The 17,315-nt window shown below is 42.5% G+C and overlaps 1 protein-coding gene across 1 annotated transcript in view; it reads right to left on the bottom strand.

The window, feature by feature from the left end:
• ERCC3 (ERCC excision repair 3, TFIIH core complex helicase subunit) overlaps nucleotides 1-17,315 on the bottom strand; it is a 47,752-nt gene that overhangs the window by 13,415 nt on the left and 17,022 nt on the right. Inside the window, exons 7-12 of the mRNA XM_084643154.1 lie at nucleotides 17,027-17,231; nucleotides 14,036-14,350; nucleotides 11,335-11,519; nucleotides 6,303-6,505; nucleotides 2,530-2,626; nucleotides 2,218-2,335 (exon numbers count right to left, since the gene is read on the bottom strand). Coding sequence (XP_084499280.1) covers nucleotides 2,218-2,335; nucleotides 2,530-2,626; nucleotides 6,303-6,505; nucleotides 11,335-11,519; nucleotides 14,036-14,350; nucleotides 17,027-17,231 — 1,123 coding nt within the window. The remainder of the gene's footprint in view (nucleotides 1-2,217; nucleotides 2,336-2,529; nucleotides 2,627-6,302; nucleotides 6,506-11,334; nucleotides 11,520-14,035; nucleotides 14,351-17,026; nucleotides 17,232-17,315) is intronic.

Here is a 17,315-nt window from a genome sequence, read left to right as displayed (position 1 = left end):
TTGAACTCTGGCCTCAATAGCTTAAGACCCACTGGCATCTTTCCCACCACATAGGGAAACATCAACACACACAAGGAAAAACGGACACAGTACTCTCCAGCTGGCCTTCACTTGAAAGTTGTAGGATAAAAGCATTCCAGCACCTCTGTAACCTGAATGGCACCAGCTGTAATTCAAGCAAAGATGACAGCATTTCCCCCTGCTGGAGACGGTTCTGTATCCGCGTCAGCAGACAGCTCATTCTGAAATCAGAACAAGTTTGTCTGCAAAACATGAAATTTTTCACATAAGTCAAGCTCAACCTCAGTGGTTACAGGCTTTACCAAGCTGTTGGTCACTTCAAACAGTTCTGTTGTGATGGAAGGAGAAGAAACCTGTCTTTACTTCCTGCAAAGCCACAACATACAATCTTAAAGTCTGCACATCATAACTGGTCAGATTCACGAGACTTCCACCATCAATGCTCTAGTTGTCTCTCCTCTTATTTCATTGGTTATGGGTCATCAGAACCACAGTGAGCGGTGAGGACAGAGTTGGTGAAGTGGATATTTAGGGACCACAGAACCAACAATGGTATACTGTGATCATCTAGGCCAAGTAGTAGTTAGATTCCTCTTCCTTAATTATGGAAGCCATCATTCCAGAACTGCAGCCAAAACTTAACAAGTTTTTTAGTTTACATTTATTCGAAAAGAAAAACCTTTCAGGACTGAAAGAAATGTTCATTCTGATTTTCAACAGATTAGATTTGAGGTGGAGAGTGATTATAAGTGTTAAGCACTGAGCGGCTTTGAGATCTGCCACTCAGAAATTTCTCAACTCAAAATCCACAGCTCAGAGAACAGCAGTTTCAAGTACTACGATTATGCAACTACGAAGACAACTTGAAAATATACTCTCATTGTCTTGCAAACATTTATCTAGTTTTTAAATGTGAAAATTATGCTGGTGGAAGGTACCAGTCGGTGGTCCATCTTGTGGCCAAAGAAGGGAGGATATCTGAAGCACCAAGATCTGATTCATGAGTTCGGAGGAGGCCTTGAAAGTTGTGAATGTGCTATGGTATGGGAGCAGTGGCCTTCAGCTTTACTGGGAGCTAATCAGTACCCAGTGCTGCAGTAGATTCAAGTCACCAAAGCATTCTCCCACCAAGTATAAAATGGTGAGAAGTCCAAGATGTGTCAAGAAAGAGTCAATCCTAAAATTGTCTAAGTAGGAGAGAAGAGAAGCAATTGAGACTCCCGCATCCCATCCCACCCAGGACCACACAGGTAGGAAAAAAAAACCCTTGCCCCAGAGGGAGGAATGAATAAATGGAGGATCCTACTCAGGAGTTGGTGGGGAGGGAGAACAGTATTCTACATATCATGCCGCCTGGAAGCCTGGAAGGGAGGCAGAGGAGTGTATCAAGGAGAAAACACAGGATTTGTTTGTTAACCATTTTCTGAAGTTTTGGTGGTTCCATGCCCATCCACACCTGTCCTCTACAGAACAGAAAAAGCACCGAACAGTACTAGTGCAAGCTTTCCCACACCAGCTTGCCAGTGTCTGACCTCTGCTCTGAAGGCACTATCTAGACAAGTGATAAGATAATTCTGTCTCAACACACAGACAAATGCTTGACCTCTGCAGATACTTTCAACAAGATTATCAATTTGTGCTCATTTTCACAGTGGTGTCAGTAATGCTGACACTTGTTCATTAGGAACTGCAATGAGACCCAATCTCCAGAATACTGATTAAATGTGTTTCAAGACTGCACTTTGCTGGGGTTTCCTGAAGAAAATGGACCTTAATAAGTTCTTAAAGGAAAGGAAAGGCAAAACAAAGAAAGAAGAAGAGAGAGCCAAGCAGGAACCAGGGGTGATCAAGTGTTCTAACAGGCAGACAGGAAAGGATAGGAGATAAGACCAAGAAGTATGAAAAGGAGAAAGATAAAGGAAGGAAAGAAAAAGTCAGGATAAGAAGTAGAGAACATGAAAGAAACAGAAAAGAGGTGGCTCCTTAGTGCAGCAGAATTTAATAACTACTCTTCAATTTTTATCTTACATGTAAACTTGGGTCAACAGTGGCCACTGCCGACTATGGCAATCTGCCTGCTTAGTTATATGGATGGTTTGTGTTACACCAACATTTGAGTGTTCAACCTCAATTATTAAAAATTCCTAATCTTGTACTAGGACTCAAGACATAAAGCCCAAAACCATGCTCATTTACCTTTTTTGGCTCTCAGCACACGTCCCAATCTTTGAGCCTCCTGTCTTCGAGACCCACCATGGGACGAAATCTGAATCAGAACATTGGCTTCTGGTAGATCAAACGATGTGTCACCTACCTACAATACAAAAGCATCCTCTGAGCAATAAGCTATTTTCCCACATTAAGAAATGAAGACCATGAAAAATACAACTTTGGTGATGCAATAAGTAGTATGTCAAAAATAAGCTGGCACATGTAACTTACTGCATTTTTAAAATAAATTTGCACCCTTCAATCTGATGCAGCATCACAGCGAATGTCTTCACTTACCTTGGAAATAAAGATAGTGTTGATTTTTGGATTGTGCTTGAAGTTCTGTAGAATCTGCATTCTCTCTCCTTGTGCAGTAGGACCATATATGTAAGGTCTAAGATAGAACAAACATTGAAAGTAATCAGTTCTCAAGACTTCTCAGAACTATTTATCCTTAGGTGTTAGAATACCATGGTGGGGAATGCAGTAAAACTATTTAAAATTTCAGATCAGTATATAAATAGGAGTGTTTTGGGTTTTGTTTAAAAACAAAAAAAGTTTTGCTGCTCATCTTTAATCCTTTGGCTCTTTACTGTAATCCTGCCCAAATGTTAACTGAATCACCACCTGGGGCAAACCCAAGCTGCCAGAGGCAGACATCTTTCCACTTTCTGCAGAAATAAATCCTGACAGTGGTAAGTGCTTTTCATTTGATGTGCTCTGACTGAACTGCGGATCAGTGGACTGAAAACATTTGCTAATCCTAGATGAAAGGTTGAATGCAGCTGTTAAAATAAAAAGGTGGGTGGCTGGATTTTTTTGTTTTTTTTTTTTTGCTCAAATCCAATGAGCCAGCATATGGACAGCTGTGCCCTTCTCACTTCTTCCCACTAGAGTCCTTAATAATCCAAGTTTCCCTTTTAATTAAATTCTCAGTGTCTCAAGCTGGCTGTTAGGCATTTTATCTGGAAATGACATCTATATTTTGAAGTCAACACCTTTCTCCTCCTCTCCAGTAACCCCTGGACATGTGGTTTGTGACCAGGATAGAATGTTCACTGGGTTCTATGGAAAAGAGCAGAACAACCTGGGATTTACAATGGTGGAGGAAGCTATGAGACTCTTTAGTGTACCTTGCAAGCCGACACTCAAAGGTTAAGATACATGCGGCAAGTTCATATTTCTGTCTGCAATCTCAAAATGACTGCAGCACAGTTCAGACTGTACAGGTTACCTCCTTACAGCGTCCGAAAGGAAAGTGATAATACAGGAAGTTTTTGTGGGAAATGTTGTACATACCCTGACTTTGTACCTGTAGAGCTGGATTGCCCCTGGATCTCCTTCGTTCCACATAGTCTCCAAACTACCTTACATTAGCAGCAGTTTTCCATAACACCACATATAACTTGACCCCTTCATCAACTCCCTCCCACTTTAAAGTCTGTTGTGACTCTGCCAGGGCCTGACTGTAAATGCAAGAGAAACCTGCAGTAATGTGTAGCTGCTGCTTTTCCATCTCTTCCCCATTCTTTGGAGAAGCTTGTTAACAAGCACCTTCAAAAACCAAGAGGAGCAAGTTTCATAATTTATGTTAAGAAGTTTTTTCCCTATTTTTTTTTAATTAGGCCCAAAAATTTAGCTTAAGTTTACATACTGCACACATCACCATGGCATCTGAGCACAAGAACCCAACTCATAGCATGCCAAGGCCTTCTACATCCCCTGGGCATTGGCTGTTAATGCCTTCTCTTACTGAAAACGTCATTCTAGTTTTTGTGCTGCCAAATCTCCTCTAATCCAATTCTTCTACTTGGTACATTTTGGTAACAGTCTTTTCCTAGCCAAAGCTGAAGTGGCTCATAGGAATGAGACACAAAGTGTTTTAAACAATACTGTTGTTGTACAGCTAGGGATACCCTGTAATGCTGCTGTAGTTACCAGTCTGCCAGTGCTTCTATTTTAAGCCTTCATTTATAATTTCATTTTAGGATGTGAAGGTGATATTCGTCCCAAACAAAATTCACACGCAAAACATCCGCTGTTGATTGAACTAAGATTTAAAAACTTGTGAGAACTTCACGTCCATCAGGTGCTGCTTCCCAAGGCTGTAAACAGAGAGCTTCTCAAGCATTTGCCTATATTGCTGTAGTTAAACCAAAAAAGTGGGATGACCTAAAACTGTTGGGTGTCTAATCTCCCCTTAACTCCCATCAGTTGGGTTTATCGTGATGAACAAACAAGTTATAACACTTCCCCACCCAGAACAAACAAAAACCATCTAACAACAACAACTTGAAAACCAACCTTTCCTCCAACCAATGGGAAGATGAGCCTCAAGGATCAATACCTGTGTCGTCATAATCTGTCAAACCCAGGAAGGCTGGACGTGGCTTTTATAAAGCAATGATTTAGATGTATTGATAAGCATCAGGGCTGTACGTAAAGAATGGCTTTCATACAAGCTATACTAGCTCTTGCTCTGGAGGATGCAAAGAATGATGGTCAAGATGCCAGGATCAGCTCAAGAGACTCCTAATCTCAGCATTTAACATGAGCTTTAAGAAACTCCACCTTTTCTGCCCCATGCCAATCCCCCGTGACTGCCAAGCATTGCAATCCTGCCTTCCCTGTGGTACTGACAGTTGTGTAACCTTGGGCTCCACTCCAGATCCGAAGAGAGCAATTTGGAAGATGGAGATTTCATTTTAAAAAAGCAACTCCCCTCCCCCCATCCTCCAGCAATTTAATAACTCTGCCAAAAACCTTCAGTAGTTTTACTTACAATGTTTCTCAAACATCTTCACCAGTCACTAAGCTACAGGACTGCCCCCTCCCACCCATCTCTTTTTTATTCTTTACTCAAAAGACCCATTATATATATTATCTTATATGGAACACCGAACATAGTTATTAACATTCCAGCAGCATCATTCTAGCTAATCTCTGTCCAGACAGGTTTAAGAATGATGATGAAAGAGACCATGAGTTCTGAATCTGGAAGTCATCCAGCACTGTTAGCCCAGCTTATTGTTCGAAGTCACAGTGAGCTGGTGTAGAATGGCTATTGCACTGCCATTCAAAACTCATCACACATTTGGGAAAAAGAGATAAGGGAAGTTGTTTTTTGTAAGAAATACTGTTGGAAACTCCTGGACAGCTGAAAAAGTTTACAGGGCTAAATGGTCCTCACCATTTCTGCCAAGAGAGGGGAATAGAAAAGCCATGATTTCGACTCATAATTGAAAGGGTAAGGCTGGCTTCTCCACATGCTCCATGGAGAAAATCCTTCCACGAGTATCAGGCAGGGAAGAACCAATCTCCTTTACTATTCCCTCATTAATCCTGCAAGCACTTTGATGCTAAACCCTTGGCAAGTACATTTTAATTTTTACCTTTTCTTTTGCAACTGAACCCCGCCCCAAAGAGTAAGTCATTCCAAGGCAGCAGAGGGGCTCCTACAGAAGCTGTGCTGCTGTTTATTAATTGTATTAAAGTAGTGTGTGGAAGCACAATGTACTAGGCACTGTATAGACATGTTATATAAGCCATTGCCCCAAAGAGCTTAAAATCTTAGTTTAGGACAAAACTGCCACAGGCCTGGAAGGCGGCAGAAAGCAGGGAAGGCCACGGCTTTCTGTGGGCCTTGAAGGATGCAGGGGCTCCCTGGTACAAAATTTCCTTCTCATTTCACATGGGGGCAAGGAGACAAGTCTGTTACATGCACAGATAGTTGACCATCCAAATAGCCCCTTATTTAGTCACTTGCCTACAGTGCTTTTATCCTCAGCTCATTTTATTGTGACTATCAACTCTCTACATAAGTACTGGTTTCAAATTCCTCTGTAGCCACTACAGAAAATGCAGAGAGTTTAAACTTAGAATGTTACACTTGGAAAAATATATTGCAATACACATTGAAATTTACTTGAAATGCTCTTTGATGTTTCTTATCTTTATTAAGTTTAATGTTTATTATAAAAATGTCTGAAGTGACTGAAATTTGTGGAACATATTAATTTTCCAGTAAGAAGAAGAAGGCGGCGAAGCCCTCCTCATTCATGAATACTTACTTCCCCAGTCTGATTGCATACTCCTTCAACGCAAACACATTGTCAGCAAATACAATGATCTTGTCATTCCTTCGCTCATGAAATTTAATCAGGAACTGGCATGCTCTGAATTTATTTGGGTTCATAGTGTAGAGCAATATCCGCTTCTTTGTTTTGATAGCTACATATTCTCTGTAAAACTCTGGAGACATTGGGCACCAAACCTAGAATTTTTGAAAAAAAAAAAATTATACACAGTAATCCATAATGAGTTTCCATGTAGTAGAAAACAGATATTCATAGATTTTAAGGCCAGAAGGCACCATTATAATCATCTACTCTGGTTTCCGGGCCAGAGAATTTCACCCAATAATTCCTGCAACAAGCTCATAACTTCTGGTTGAACTAAAGGATATATTTTAGACATCCAATCTTGGTATAAAGATAGTCTTCTTTTGGACTTCCCACCACTAGTTGAAATCATCTCTTAAATCACGGTCAGCTGAAAGAGACATTTAGTGTACAAGTGTAGAAACTCATCAATCTGTTTTTAACATGTCCATGCCAAGTTCCATCTAATTTTAATTGCTATTTTCCAGAGATTTTTTTCTAAGAGAGTCCATTGCTTCACTGGTGCACATATAGATTCTGCCACTCCTGAAAAGCTTCAACTAGCACCGCTAGCTCAAATTAATAGGATTCTGGAGGCTTTCCTCATTTATGGGCTTTCCTTACAATTCATTTTTTAGCATTACATGATTTTATATTTAGTGAGACCCCTTTATTTACTTATTATTATTGCATATATTTAACTCAATTTGAGGAACTTGCCACAAATGCAGCGGTATTATCTGTACACCATAGTTTAGAATAGAAGTTCTCTCCCCCACCCCCATTCTGTATACCATGCTCTTTGCCATAGATGCCAAGCACCCAAGAACAGAACACTTGCAAATAAAAACTAAGAACGTATAACTACTCTGTAAATGAAAACGTAGTTTATAATTATTGTTTAATAAATCAAGTTTAAAAACAAATCTACCATTAATTTAATGGAACATTTGCATTATGGTATGGAAACAATATAGGAGACTTTACTGAATAATTACTTGCTTTCTTAGTGGTCATTATTATTTTCTTTTAGTCAAATCCTGTCTTCAGTGCACAGACTAAACAAGTGGACTACACAATGGGTTTAGAGGAAGTCTCTTTCCCACCAGGTTAGAGTGTAACAATGGAATTACTCTGGATTAGGTTTCATAGCTCCTGCACATCCCCTACTTGAAAGGGAAGTAAGAAATTTTACATCAATGAGTATTTTCAACTAGGACCAGCAGATGTGTGAGTTTGCTAGGGGGGAAAGGTGAAAGACAGAAATAAAGGATACTTCTTGACAACAGAATTTAAACCACAGGATTTAGGAATTACTGCCACAGAGTACACAGGATCTTTCCCATTTAGTGACTTATGCACTCATTCAAGAGTAAAACTGGTAAAAATGCACTTCCATCCCCACTGATCTTTTAATTTTAAAATTTTGCAAGGCATGTACTCCAAGGTATAAACCTGGGACAACATCTGGGGACAAGTTTATTGCAAATCAGAAACCTCTGGAAAAAAAAGAGTTAGTGGAAATATTAAAAATAATATGAGATAGGAGCAGCATTTCCCTTTAACATGCTGCAGCTACTACTGATAATTTTACAGTCTGTAACTCACACACTGAAGCAAGCGATATATGCCGTGAATATGATCTCCTGCATCACTGGGTAGCACTGCCCTCTACTGCCACATGGAAGATCTGGCCTCAGGAGCAACCAGGTTGCTTTCTCAGGCCAGAATAGATAAGGCAAGCTATGAAAGACACTACACGAATGTGAATAAAGTTCATAACGATCACAGACGTTCGTTACTTCCCAGAAACCACCATTACTTTTTTGGCTGGTTGTTGAAATAATGTAGATTTTAAATTAAATGTAAAAAAAAATCTAACACTCTCTTAAAGAACACGAACTCCCACAAAGCTGCAAGTAACTAAGAAAAGTTCACAACAAGGAACATTCGTTGTGCTTTATTTAATGCACAGGAGGTCAGCCTAGATCAGAAGTGGGCAAACTACGGCCTGCAGGACAGTCCTGCCCGGCCCCTGAGCTCCTGGCCCAGGAGGCTCGCCCCTGGCTCCTCCCCCGCTGACCCTCCTCCCCTGCAGGTATGCCATCATGTGTGCAGCGCTCTGGGGAGCAGCCAGACATGCTGCTCTGAGCGGCATGGTAAGGGGGCCAGGGCCAGGGGGTTGGATAAGGGGCAGGGAGTCGGGGGCGGGGGGTGTCAGGGGAACGGGGGGGTTAGATGGGGGCAGGGGCCAGGCTGTTTGCGGAGGCACAGCCTTCCCTACCCGGCCCTCCATACAGTTTCACAACACGATGTGGCCCTCGGGCCAAAAAGTTTGCCCACCCCTGGCCTAGATGATCATGATGGTCCCTTCTGACCTTAAAAAGTCTATGAGTCTATGACAGGAGTGGGCAAACTTTTTGGCCCAAGGGCCACATTTGGGTATGGAAATTGTATGGCAGGCCATGAATGCTCATGAAATTGGGGGTTGGGGTGCAGGAGGGGGTGAGGGCTCTGGCTGGGGGTGCGGGCTCTGGCGTGGGGCCAGAAATAAGGAGTTCAGGGTGCAGGAGTGGGCTCCAGGCTGGGACAGGGAGGAAGGGTTAGGGCTTCGGCTGGAGGTGCAGGCTCTGGGGTGGGGCTGGGATTAAGGGGTTTGGAGGGGGATCAGGGCAGCGCTTACCTCAAGCAGCTCCCGGAAGCAGCGGCATGTCCCCCCTCCAGCTCCTATGCAGAGGTGAGGCCAGGCGGCTCTGCACACTGCCCAGTCTGCAGGCACAGACCCTGCAGCTCCCACTGGCCACAGTTCCCAACCAATGGGAGTTGTGGGGGCGGTGCTTGGGGTGGGGGCAGCATGTGGAGCCCCCTGGCTACCTCTATGCGTAGGAGCCAGAGAGGGACATGCCGCTGCTTCTGGGAGCCGTGTGGAGCGCCCCCCGACCCCGCTTCGTGGCTGGAGTTTGGGAAGCCCCAGATCCTGCTCCCCAGCGAGAGCTCAAGGGCCGGATAAAATCAGCTGGCGGGCTGAATGTGGCCCACGGGCTGTAGTTTGCCCACCCCTAGTCTATGAGCTACCAGCCAGTGTGTGCAACAGGGAAACCGTACTCCTGAAATGGAATTGCCTAAAAAGTGTCTAATAATGGTTTTGTCAGCCTGGATTTTTTGGTTTTGTGTTTTAGCTTGATCAATTTCCAGTCATTCCAATTCCTGACAGAGCACCATCCAGAGCACAGTATGGACTCAAAAAAAAAAAAAAAGTAATTTGTATGAGACTTGAGATTCATAAGGTTGTTTTTAACAAGGCAAAAAATGACTCATTCTTCAGGGAAAGGTGGCTGGAAAATGCTGACAAATGTAAGTAAAACTAAAAACTAAAACAAAACAAGGTTTTGGTAAGCTTGGGTGTTACTTGTAATTAAATGGGTACAAAGATAGAATGAAATTTTCAAATTGTTGTCCCTATAATACTGCAGTTTCAGTGCTACAGTGTATATACATATGCAAAAAGAAAAGGAGTACTTGTGGCACCTTAGAGACTAACCAATTTATTTGAGCATGAGCTTTCGTGAGCTACAGCTCATTTCATCGGATGCATACCCATCTGATGAAGTGAGCTGTAGCTCACGAAAGCTCATGCTCAAATAAATTGGTTAGTCTCTAAGGTGCCACAAGTACTCCTTTTCTTTTTGCGAATACAGACTAACACGGCTGTTACTCTGAAACCTGTCATTATACATATGCATTTACCATGACAGCAGTCCTCCCAATAGCTCCATTGGAGGGACAAGATTAGTGGAAGCTTCACAGAACCAAGGGCAGGCACACTATTATATCTGAGAGGTTGGAAGTTCAACCTGCTTGGGGATTTATTTATTTTGTTTTAAGGAAAACCAATTTGTCCATAAGGAGACTGAGCTCACTCTCTAAGGCAGTGCAGTGGCAGCTATCAACAGTGCCTCCTGACCAGCACCAAACAGCTGATCAGTGGGTGGCTGGTGGGAGCTGAGCACCCTTCCCCCCAACCCCCATGGGTACTCCAGCCCCAGAGCACCCACAGAGTCAACACCTATGGGCAGAAGGAGAACCCCATAAGACTTCCATCTCACAGCAATCAATTACACTGAACTCTATTCCTGTCTGGAGAATTGCTTTACTTTATTTCAATTATATCCTCAAAAGCTTGAGGGCTTCAGATGCGAGAGACAGATTTTCCCTTCTCAGGCACCATAGTTCACACTAATCCTTTCCCTTCAATTGAGTGACTAGAGGAGATCAAACACAGGCACATTTCAAAGGTATAACAAGAACCAGTGGCTGGAATTTGCAGCCAAAGAAATCTGAACATGACATAAAGGCACACATTCATAGTAGTCAGGATAATTAACCACTGGAAGAGCTTTCCCAAGGGCTGTGGTAGATTCTCCATCACCTGAAGTCTTTAAATCAAGACTGGGTGCCTTTCTAAAATACAGTCTATGACAGGGGTCTATAGATCCATCACAAGTTACTGGGCTTGATACTAGGTGGCATTCCATGGTTTGTTATGCAAGAGAACAAAGGAGATGGTCATAATAGTCCCTTCTGACCTTAAAATCTATGATCAAAGAACTACATTAGTACTGAAGCCAGTGTGTGCCGATGTCTGAGGATGGGGCTACAGAGAGCCAACCAAACACCACAGTATCAGCAGTCAGCATTAGTGTCTCAACAGATGCATGTCCAGATACCGTTATATTAGCATGCAATGACAGAGTCACAATACAGTATTTAGCATGGATTTATGTTGATTACCGACAGTCTTGCCTGAAATACACAGTATCTCAATATTGTTGCAGATCTATAAAGACGACTGATTGCCCTAATTAAACATAAATGGGATTAGATAGTTCTGGCTGCAAGAGAATATAGACTGTAGCACTTGTAGTAAAAAGCGGAGCATCACCTCAGCACACTGGACTTTAGCAATGTAGCCATTGTTCTGTAGCTCCATCCAGTTGGCTTCATAGAGTTTTGGTCCAATCAGGAAATTCAAGTCGACAATTTTGTCATCTTCTCTGACGAGAGTAGCAGTCAGTCCCAGTTTGCAGTGAGCTTGCACAATGGTGAGCACACGTCTGAACATTTTGGCTAAGAAACACAAGGTGAGATTTCCTTTTGATTTCATAAAAGGATTAAAAAGACACACATTGCAAGTGTGTAGATTTTGTTGTATTAGCTATACGCCAGAGATGAGCACACTATAAATGGGTAAGCAACACGATTCTAATCTAATATTACTCCTACATTAAAACCAAACACTCGATTGGTTGCAGCTTTTGACTTATACTTAAGCACTTTTACTGCACTGTACATCTTCAAAGCACTGTACAAACCTTAACTAGTCCTCAGACCCCAGTATTATCCATGTCAACTGTCCGGAGCGGCTCACAAACATGGGTGCCAACTGTTACAAACCAGGGCGCGAACACCAAACTGGCTGTGTGTTCTATAATTAGATTTCACCAACCCAGTATCAAATGTGAACTGCTCAAGCAATATAACAGCCTTAACCTGGAGTCACAGAGAGTCCCCTTGGGCATCCCAGTCTATCTCCCCACCCAGGCAAGCTTGCCTTTGTGACAGAAGGACCCTTATGCCAAAAAAAATCACAACAAGGTACAGGTTACTTCCAGTCCCAAAAGGACCAGTCACTTACCTCAGGTCAATTGTACCTTAGATCTCTCACCAAAGACAATGCTAATAGTCAATCCTACATTAAGCTAACTAAAGGTTTGTTAACTAGGAAAAAGAAGTTAGAGTTATTTGTAATGCTGAAGCAGGTAAACATCTACACAAATGCATGACCGTCTTAGGTTCCAAAAAGTAATAGCAGCTGCTGCAATATGCAGGCTCTATGTGTCCTTTATGGCTAACTCAAACTAACCAACTTGGGGACTCCCCTCGCTTATGGGTTGAAATACTGCCCTCACCAAATTCCAAGCAGCACAGTGATATAGACCCTCCTGGTCAAGGATTTATATTCCTTTCCCCCCCAAGTTCAAACAGTGATGGGATGCAGATTTGTGCATATCCCCTCTTCATGGGTGTGGGAGGAGCAAACAACAAAGTCTTTTGTTCATTGATGTTCCACAGTAGTTTGTCTGGTGCTTAACAACTCTTTTGGTAAAACTAATATTTTACACTCGGTCATGTCTCTCTCTTGACTGTGGGGGTTTCCAGTTTCATAAGAAACACTTTTGTAGTTACAAAGCAAACACTCCAATATTATAACATGGGATATGGATATAAGAAGTAATATTAATGCAGGCAGTGACTCACAAGTATTTCACGAAGTCCAAACACTAAACACCAATCTATAAATCTAATACCTATTTTGACAATATTAACACACAGGCGAGCCAGACTGGTTTCCAGCTAAGCATTTGTCAGTGCGGCCTAGGGATCTTGTCATGAGCTGGCAGCTGGACTGCCAGCAACACAATCCCCGTTTACCAGATGGGAAAAAAGGAGAGATATAGAGGTGTTAAGTGACTTAGCCTAGGCCACACAGCACTTCAGAGCCAGGATAGAAAATAGGGGTTCTACTATTCCTAGGTTGAGTCCATTGGAGTACGATGGCATCATCTCTCTCAGGTATTTCCAGAACTCCCATCATCTTTCTAGTAGTATAAAGTAGGCCTTCTGCCTTATTTTTTATGACCAAGTCTAAGAAGCGATGATGGTAAGAAAATTGAGGCAACAGCATAGATCTTTGTTAAAAGTGGCTGCCAACGAGCAATGGCTATTTCCATATTTTACCATTTCTCCCATTTCTGTTAATACTTAAAAATTACATGCAAACTCTTTCAGTAAAGGTATAGCAGTCAGAGACTTGGACTGGACTGGGGGGGGGCATTTCTAACCAGCATTATTTCCTGTAAACTGAAATGCTCCATTCTTTCCTTCCAACACCATATATCCCTATCTGGAAGTCAACACACCTATTGATAAATTATTTTAGAAACAAATTAGCATAGATATATTTCTTCCCAGTAAAATACATACATAGACAAAGGGATCCCTAACTTATTCATAGGGACCACACTTCAAGAGATTGTATCAGGACACCTGCCTACCCACTTAAGAGAATGCAGACCAACTCTTCTCCCACTTGTGTTGATGTAACAGCCACATGGCAACTTTAGCAACTGTTACATGAAAAGTAAATGCATATTAAGTGTACTACAGAAATCTTTTACTGAAGTTTAAGCAGCTTCAGAAGAAAGCCTCCATCATGTTACCATCCATTCTCTGGAACAAAGCTCTAGAGATGACACCTCTTACTACTGTAATTAGGAAAAGTACTAACATTACTATAATGATTTCCCACTGGTATTAAGAATAGTAACACCTGTTCCCTAATGAGTTGAGAGGTCTCTGGAAAGCAGTCTTCCTATAAATACTGCAGTACTGCAAAAACTTCTACCAGAGCCGATGATCATTTACATGTATTAAACCTCAAATACTAAGCTATGAATTTATTCTAGAACTCCAGAACAACATTAAAGAGAAAGCCAGCAAGAAACAGCATGGCAACAGTAGCGAAGCATTAACAATGGGTCTGGGGGGGGAGGGGACTATTTAAGAATTTGTACACTCCTTACCAGGTATGGTGTGCACCTCATCAAGTATCATAAGGCCCCATTCTTGACTTTTAAGCCATTCCATTACTCTCTCTGCCTCCCAAGACCTCTTAGTTGTGTGTCCCAACATAGAGTAGGTACTAATTGCAACAGAGCAGCCGATAGGCTTGTCCTTGGCATCTGACGTGAATCGACAGATTTGGCTGTCATCTATGGTGGACCACATTTTGAATTGGGCTTTCCACTGCTCCACAGAGACAGAAGAGTTGCCAAGTACCAGGCAACGCTTACGGACTGTACACGCAGCTGTAACTCCAACTAAAGACTTGCCAGCACCTGTAGGAGGACAAATAAGAGCAACGGTCATCAGTAATCAGCTCAGACAGATAGATCCCATCATTCCTTGGATAAAAAGGGGGAGGGGAGGAAAACCACTGTGGAATGGTTAGCCAGGAATTGTCCTAGAGGAGGGGAAATTTCTCAGTAGCCACTGCTTCAAGACTAGAATAGAAGCAGCAGCCTTTACATATTAGCATATGAAACCACACATCTGTGTCTGCTGCTTGTCATACACTTATGAAAAATCTCAGCAAAATCACTGCAATTAATGTTCTCTTTGCAGCAAAATGAACTGCTTTGAATAGTTTCTTTGTTCCAAAACTTAGGCCAGGTCTACACTACAAGCCTACACTGGTAGAACGACGTCGCTCAGGGGTGTGAAAAATCCACTCCCTTAGTTACACCGACCTAACCCCTGGGTAGGCAGCGCTATGCTGATGAGACAGCTTCTCCTGTCGACAAAGCTACTGCCTCTCATGGAGATGGATTAACTACACCAAAGGGAGCAGCTCTCCTGTCAGCGTAGAACCGTCTTCACTAAAGCGGCACAGCTGTACGTGTCGACAACCCTTTAAATTAGACCAGATGGCTTCAGCAAGCTGCTAGTTACTGAGTGGGTCTTTGTTGCTTCTATAGGCTGAGCCCATTGCACACCAGGGGCTCATTGCATTCCTCTATTCCCCACCCCTACAAGCTCCCGTTGTGCCACCCTCATAAGAACGGCCAGACTGGGTCAGACCAAAGGTCCATCTAGCCCAGGATCCTGTCTGCCGACAGTGGCCAATGCCAGGTGCCCCAGAGGGAATGAACAGAACAGGTAATTGTCAAGTAGTCCATCTTCTGTCGCCCACTGCCATCCCCATCTATTTCAGAGGCTCCCTGGCAGTTTCCTACCCACCCCCTCCATCATGCCAGGGCTCTGTGTACTCCCAGACGCTCATGGATCGCTAACTGGTTAAAAGACAGGAAAACAAAGGGTAGGAATAAATGGTCAGTTTTCAGAATGGAGAGAGGTAAATAGTGGTGTCCCCCAGGGGTCTGTACTGGGCCCAGTCCTATTCAACATATTCATAAATGATCTGGAAAAAGGGGTAAACAGTGAGGTGGCAAAATCTGCAGATGATACAAAATTACTCAAGATAGTCAAGTCCAAAACAAAGGGTTACAAAAGTATCTCACTAAACTGGGTGACTGAGCGACAAAATGGCAGATTTCAGAGTAGCAGCCGTGTTAGTCTGTATTCGCAAAAAGAACAGGAGTACTTGTGGCACCTTAGAGACTAACAAATTTATTTGAGCATGAGCTTTCGTGAGCTACAGCTCACTTCATCGGATACATTTGTTAGTCTCTTAGGTGCTACAAGTACTCCTGTTCTTTTTGCAAAATGGCAGATGAAATTCAATGTTGATAAATGCAAAGTAATGCACATTGGAAAACAATCCCAACTCTACATACAAAATAATGGGGTCTAATTTAGCTGTTACTACTGAAGAGAGAGATCGTAGAGTCATCGTGGATAGTTCTCGGAAAACATCTGCTCAGTGTGCAGCAGCAGTCGTCAAAAAAGCTAACAATGTTAGGAACCATTAGGAAAGGAATCGATAATAAGACACAAAATATCATAGTGCCATTATATAAATCCATGGTGTGCCCGCACCTTGAACAGTGCATGCAGTTCTGGTCACCCTATCTCAAAAAAAATATTAGAAATGGAGAAAGGTACAGAGAAGGGCAATGGAAATGATTAAGGGTATGGAACAGCTTCCATACAAGGAGAGATGAAAAAGACGGCGACTTTTCAGCTTGGAAAAGCGACGACTAAGAGGGAATGTAATTGAGGTCGATAAAAGCTTGACTGGTGTGGAAAAAAATGAATAAGAAAGTGTTATTTATTCCTTTCACGTAACACAAGAACCAGGGGGCATGTGATGAAATTAATAGGCAGCAGGTTTAAAACAAACAAAAAGAAATAGTTCTTCACATGACACAGTCAACCTGTGGAATTCGTTGCCTGGGGAATTGTGAAGGTCAAAACTATAGCAGTGTTCAAAAAACAATGAGATAAATTCACAGAGGACAGGTCTATCAATGGCTATTAGCAAAGATGGTCAGTGATACAACCCCATGCTCTGGGTGTCCCTAGCCTCTGACTGCCAGAAGCTGGGAGTGGACACAGGGAATGAATCACTTGATCATTGCTCTGTTCTCTGCCTTCCCTTGGAAGCACCTGGCATTGGCCACTGTCAGAAGACAGGATACTGAGCTAGAAGGACCATTGGTCTGACCCAATATGGCTGTTCTTACATTTCCTGCTTTGCCATCATTCTTATTTCTTTTCTTTCTATTTGGAAGATAAATCATTTATGGTGTCAACATTTTAAAACTCTATTGGCACAAGCAAAAGAACTGAGATGGGGGGGGGGGCGGTATTGTTATACTGGAAGGTGTTAATGGCTGCCAGCAGCTGGTTCTTTGATCGGCAGATATTTGCAGACCTACCTGCTAACCAGATGCCAGGGGCTCTGTCCCCCCGCAAGGGTTATGCCCAGAACATTCCCTGAAACTCTCTGGAACTGATCAGCTGTGGCAGTCAAAAATTAGTTACAAACAGAGAAATGCCATCAAGTTGCGCATAAGGCCTTACTTCAACTTAGCCAAAATCCAACTACTTACCACATGGCAGGACAATAACACCAGATCTAGCACGCCCATTCCCAAACATCTTCCTTAGACTTTTCTCCTGGTAAGGTCTGAGAACTGCTGTGGGCTTCAGGTCGATATTAATGTCAGGATTCACTGAATCATTTCTGAAATCATACTCTGCCAGCAAGGGGTACTCCAAGTGAATGCAACGCTTCTGAAGCTCTTCAATCATTTCCTAGAAAGGAAACAAAGCTTCTAACAGCATATTCTAAATTTCTGAAACCTGCTGAGGATTTTTTAAAGTCATCAGTTTATATAC

The sequence above is a fragment of the Lepidochelys olivacea genome (assembly GCF_965140295.1).
Source record: "Lepidochelys olivacea isolate rLepOli2 genome assembly, chromosome: 11".
NCBI classification, from domain to species: Eukaryota; Metazoa; Chordata; order Testudines; family Cheloniidae; genus Lepidochelys; species Lepidochelys olivacea.
This window is presented reverse-complemented; position numbering and strand designations above follow the sequence as displayed.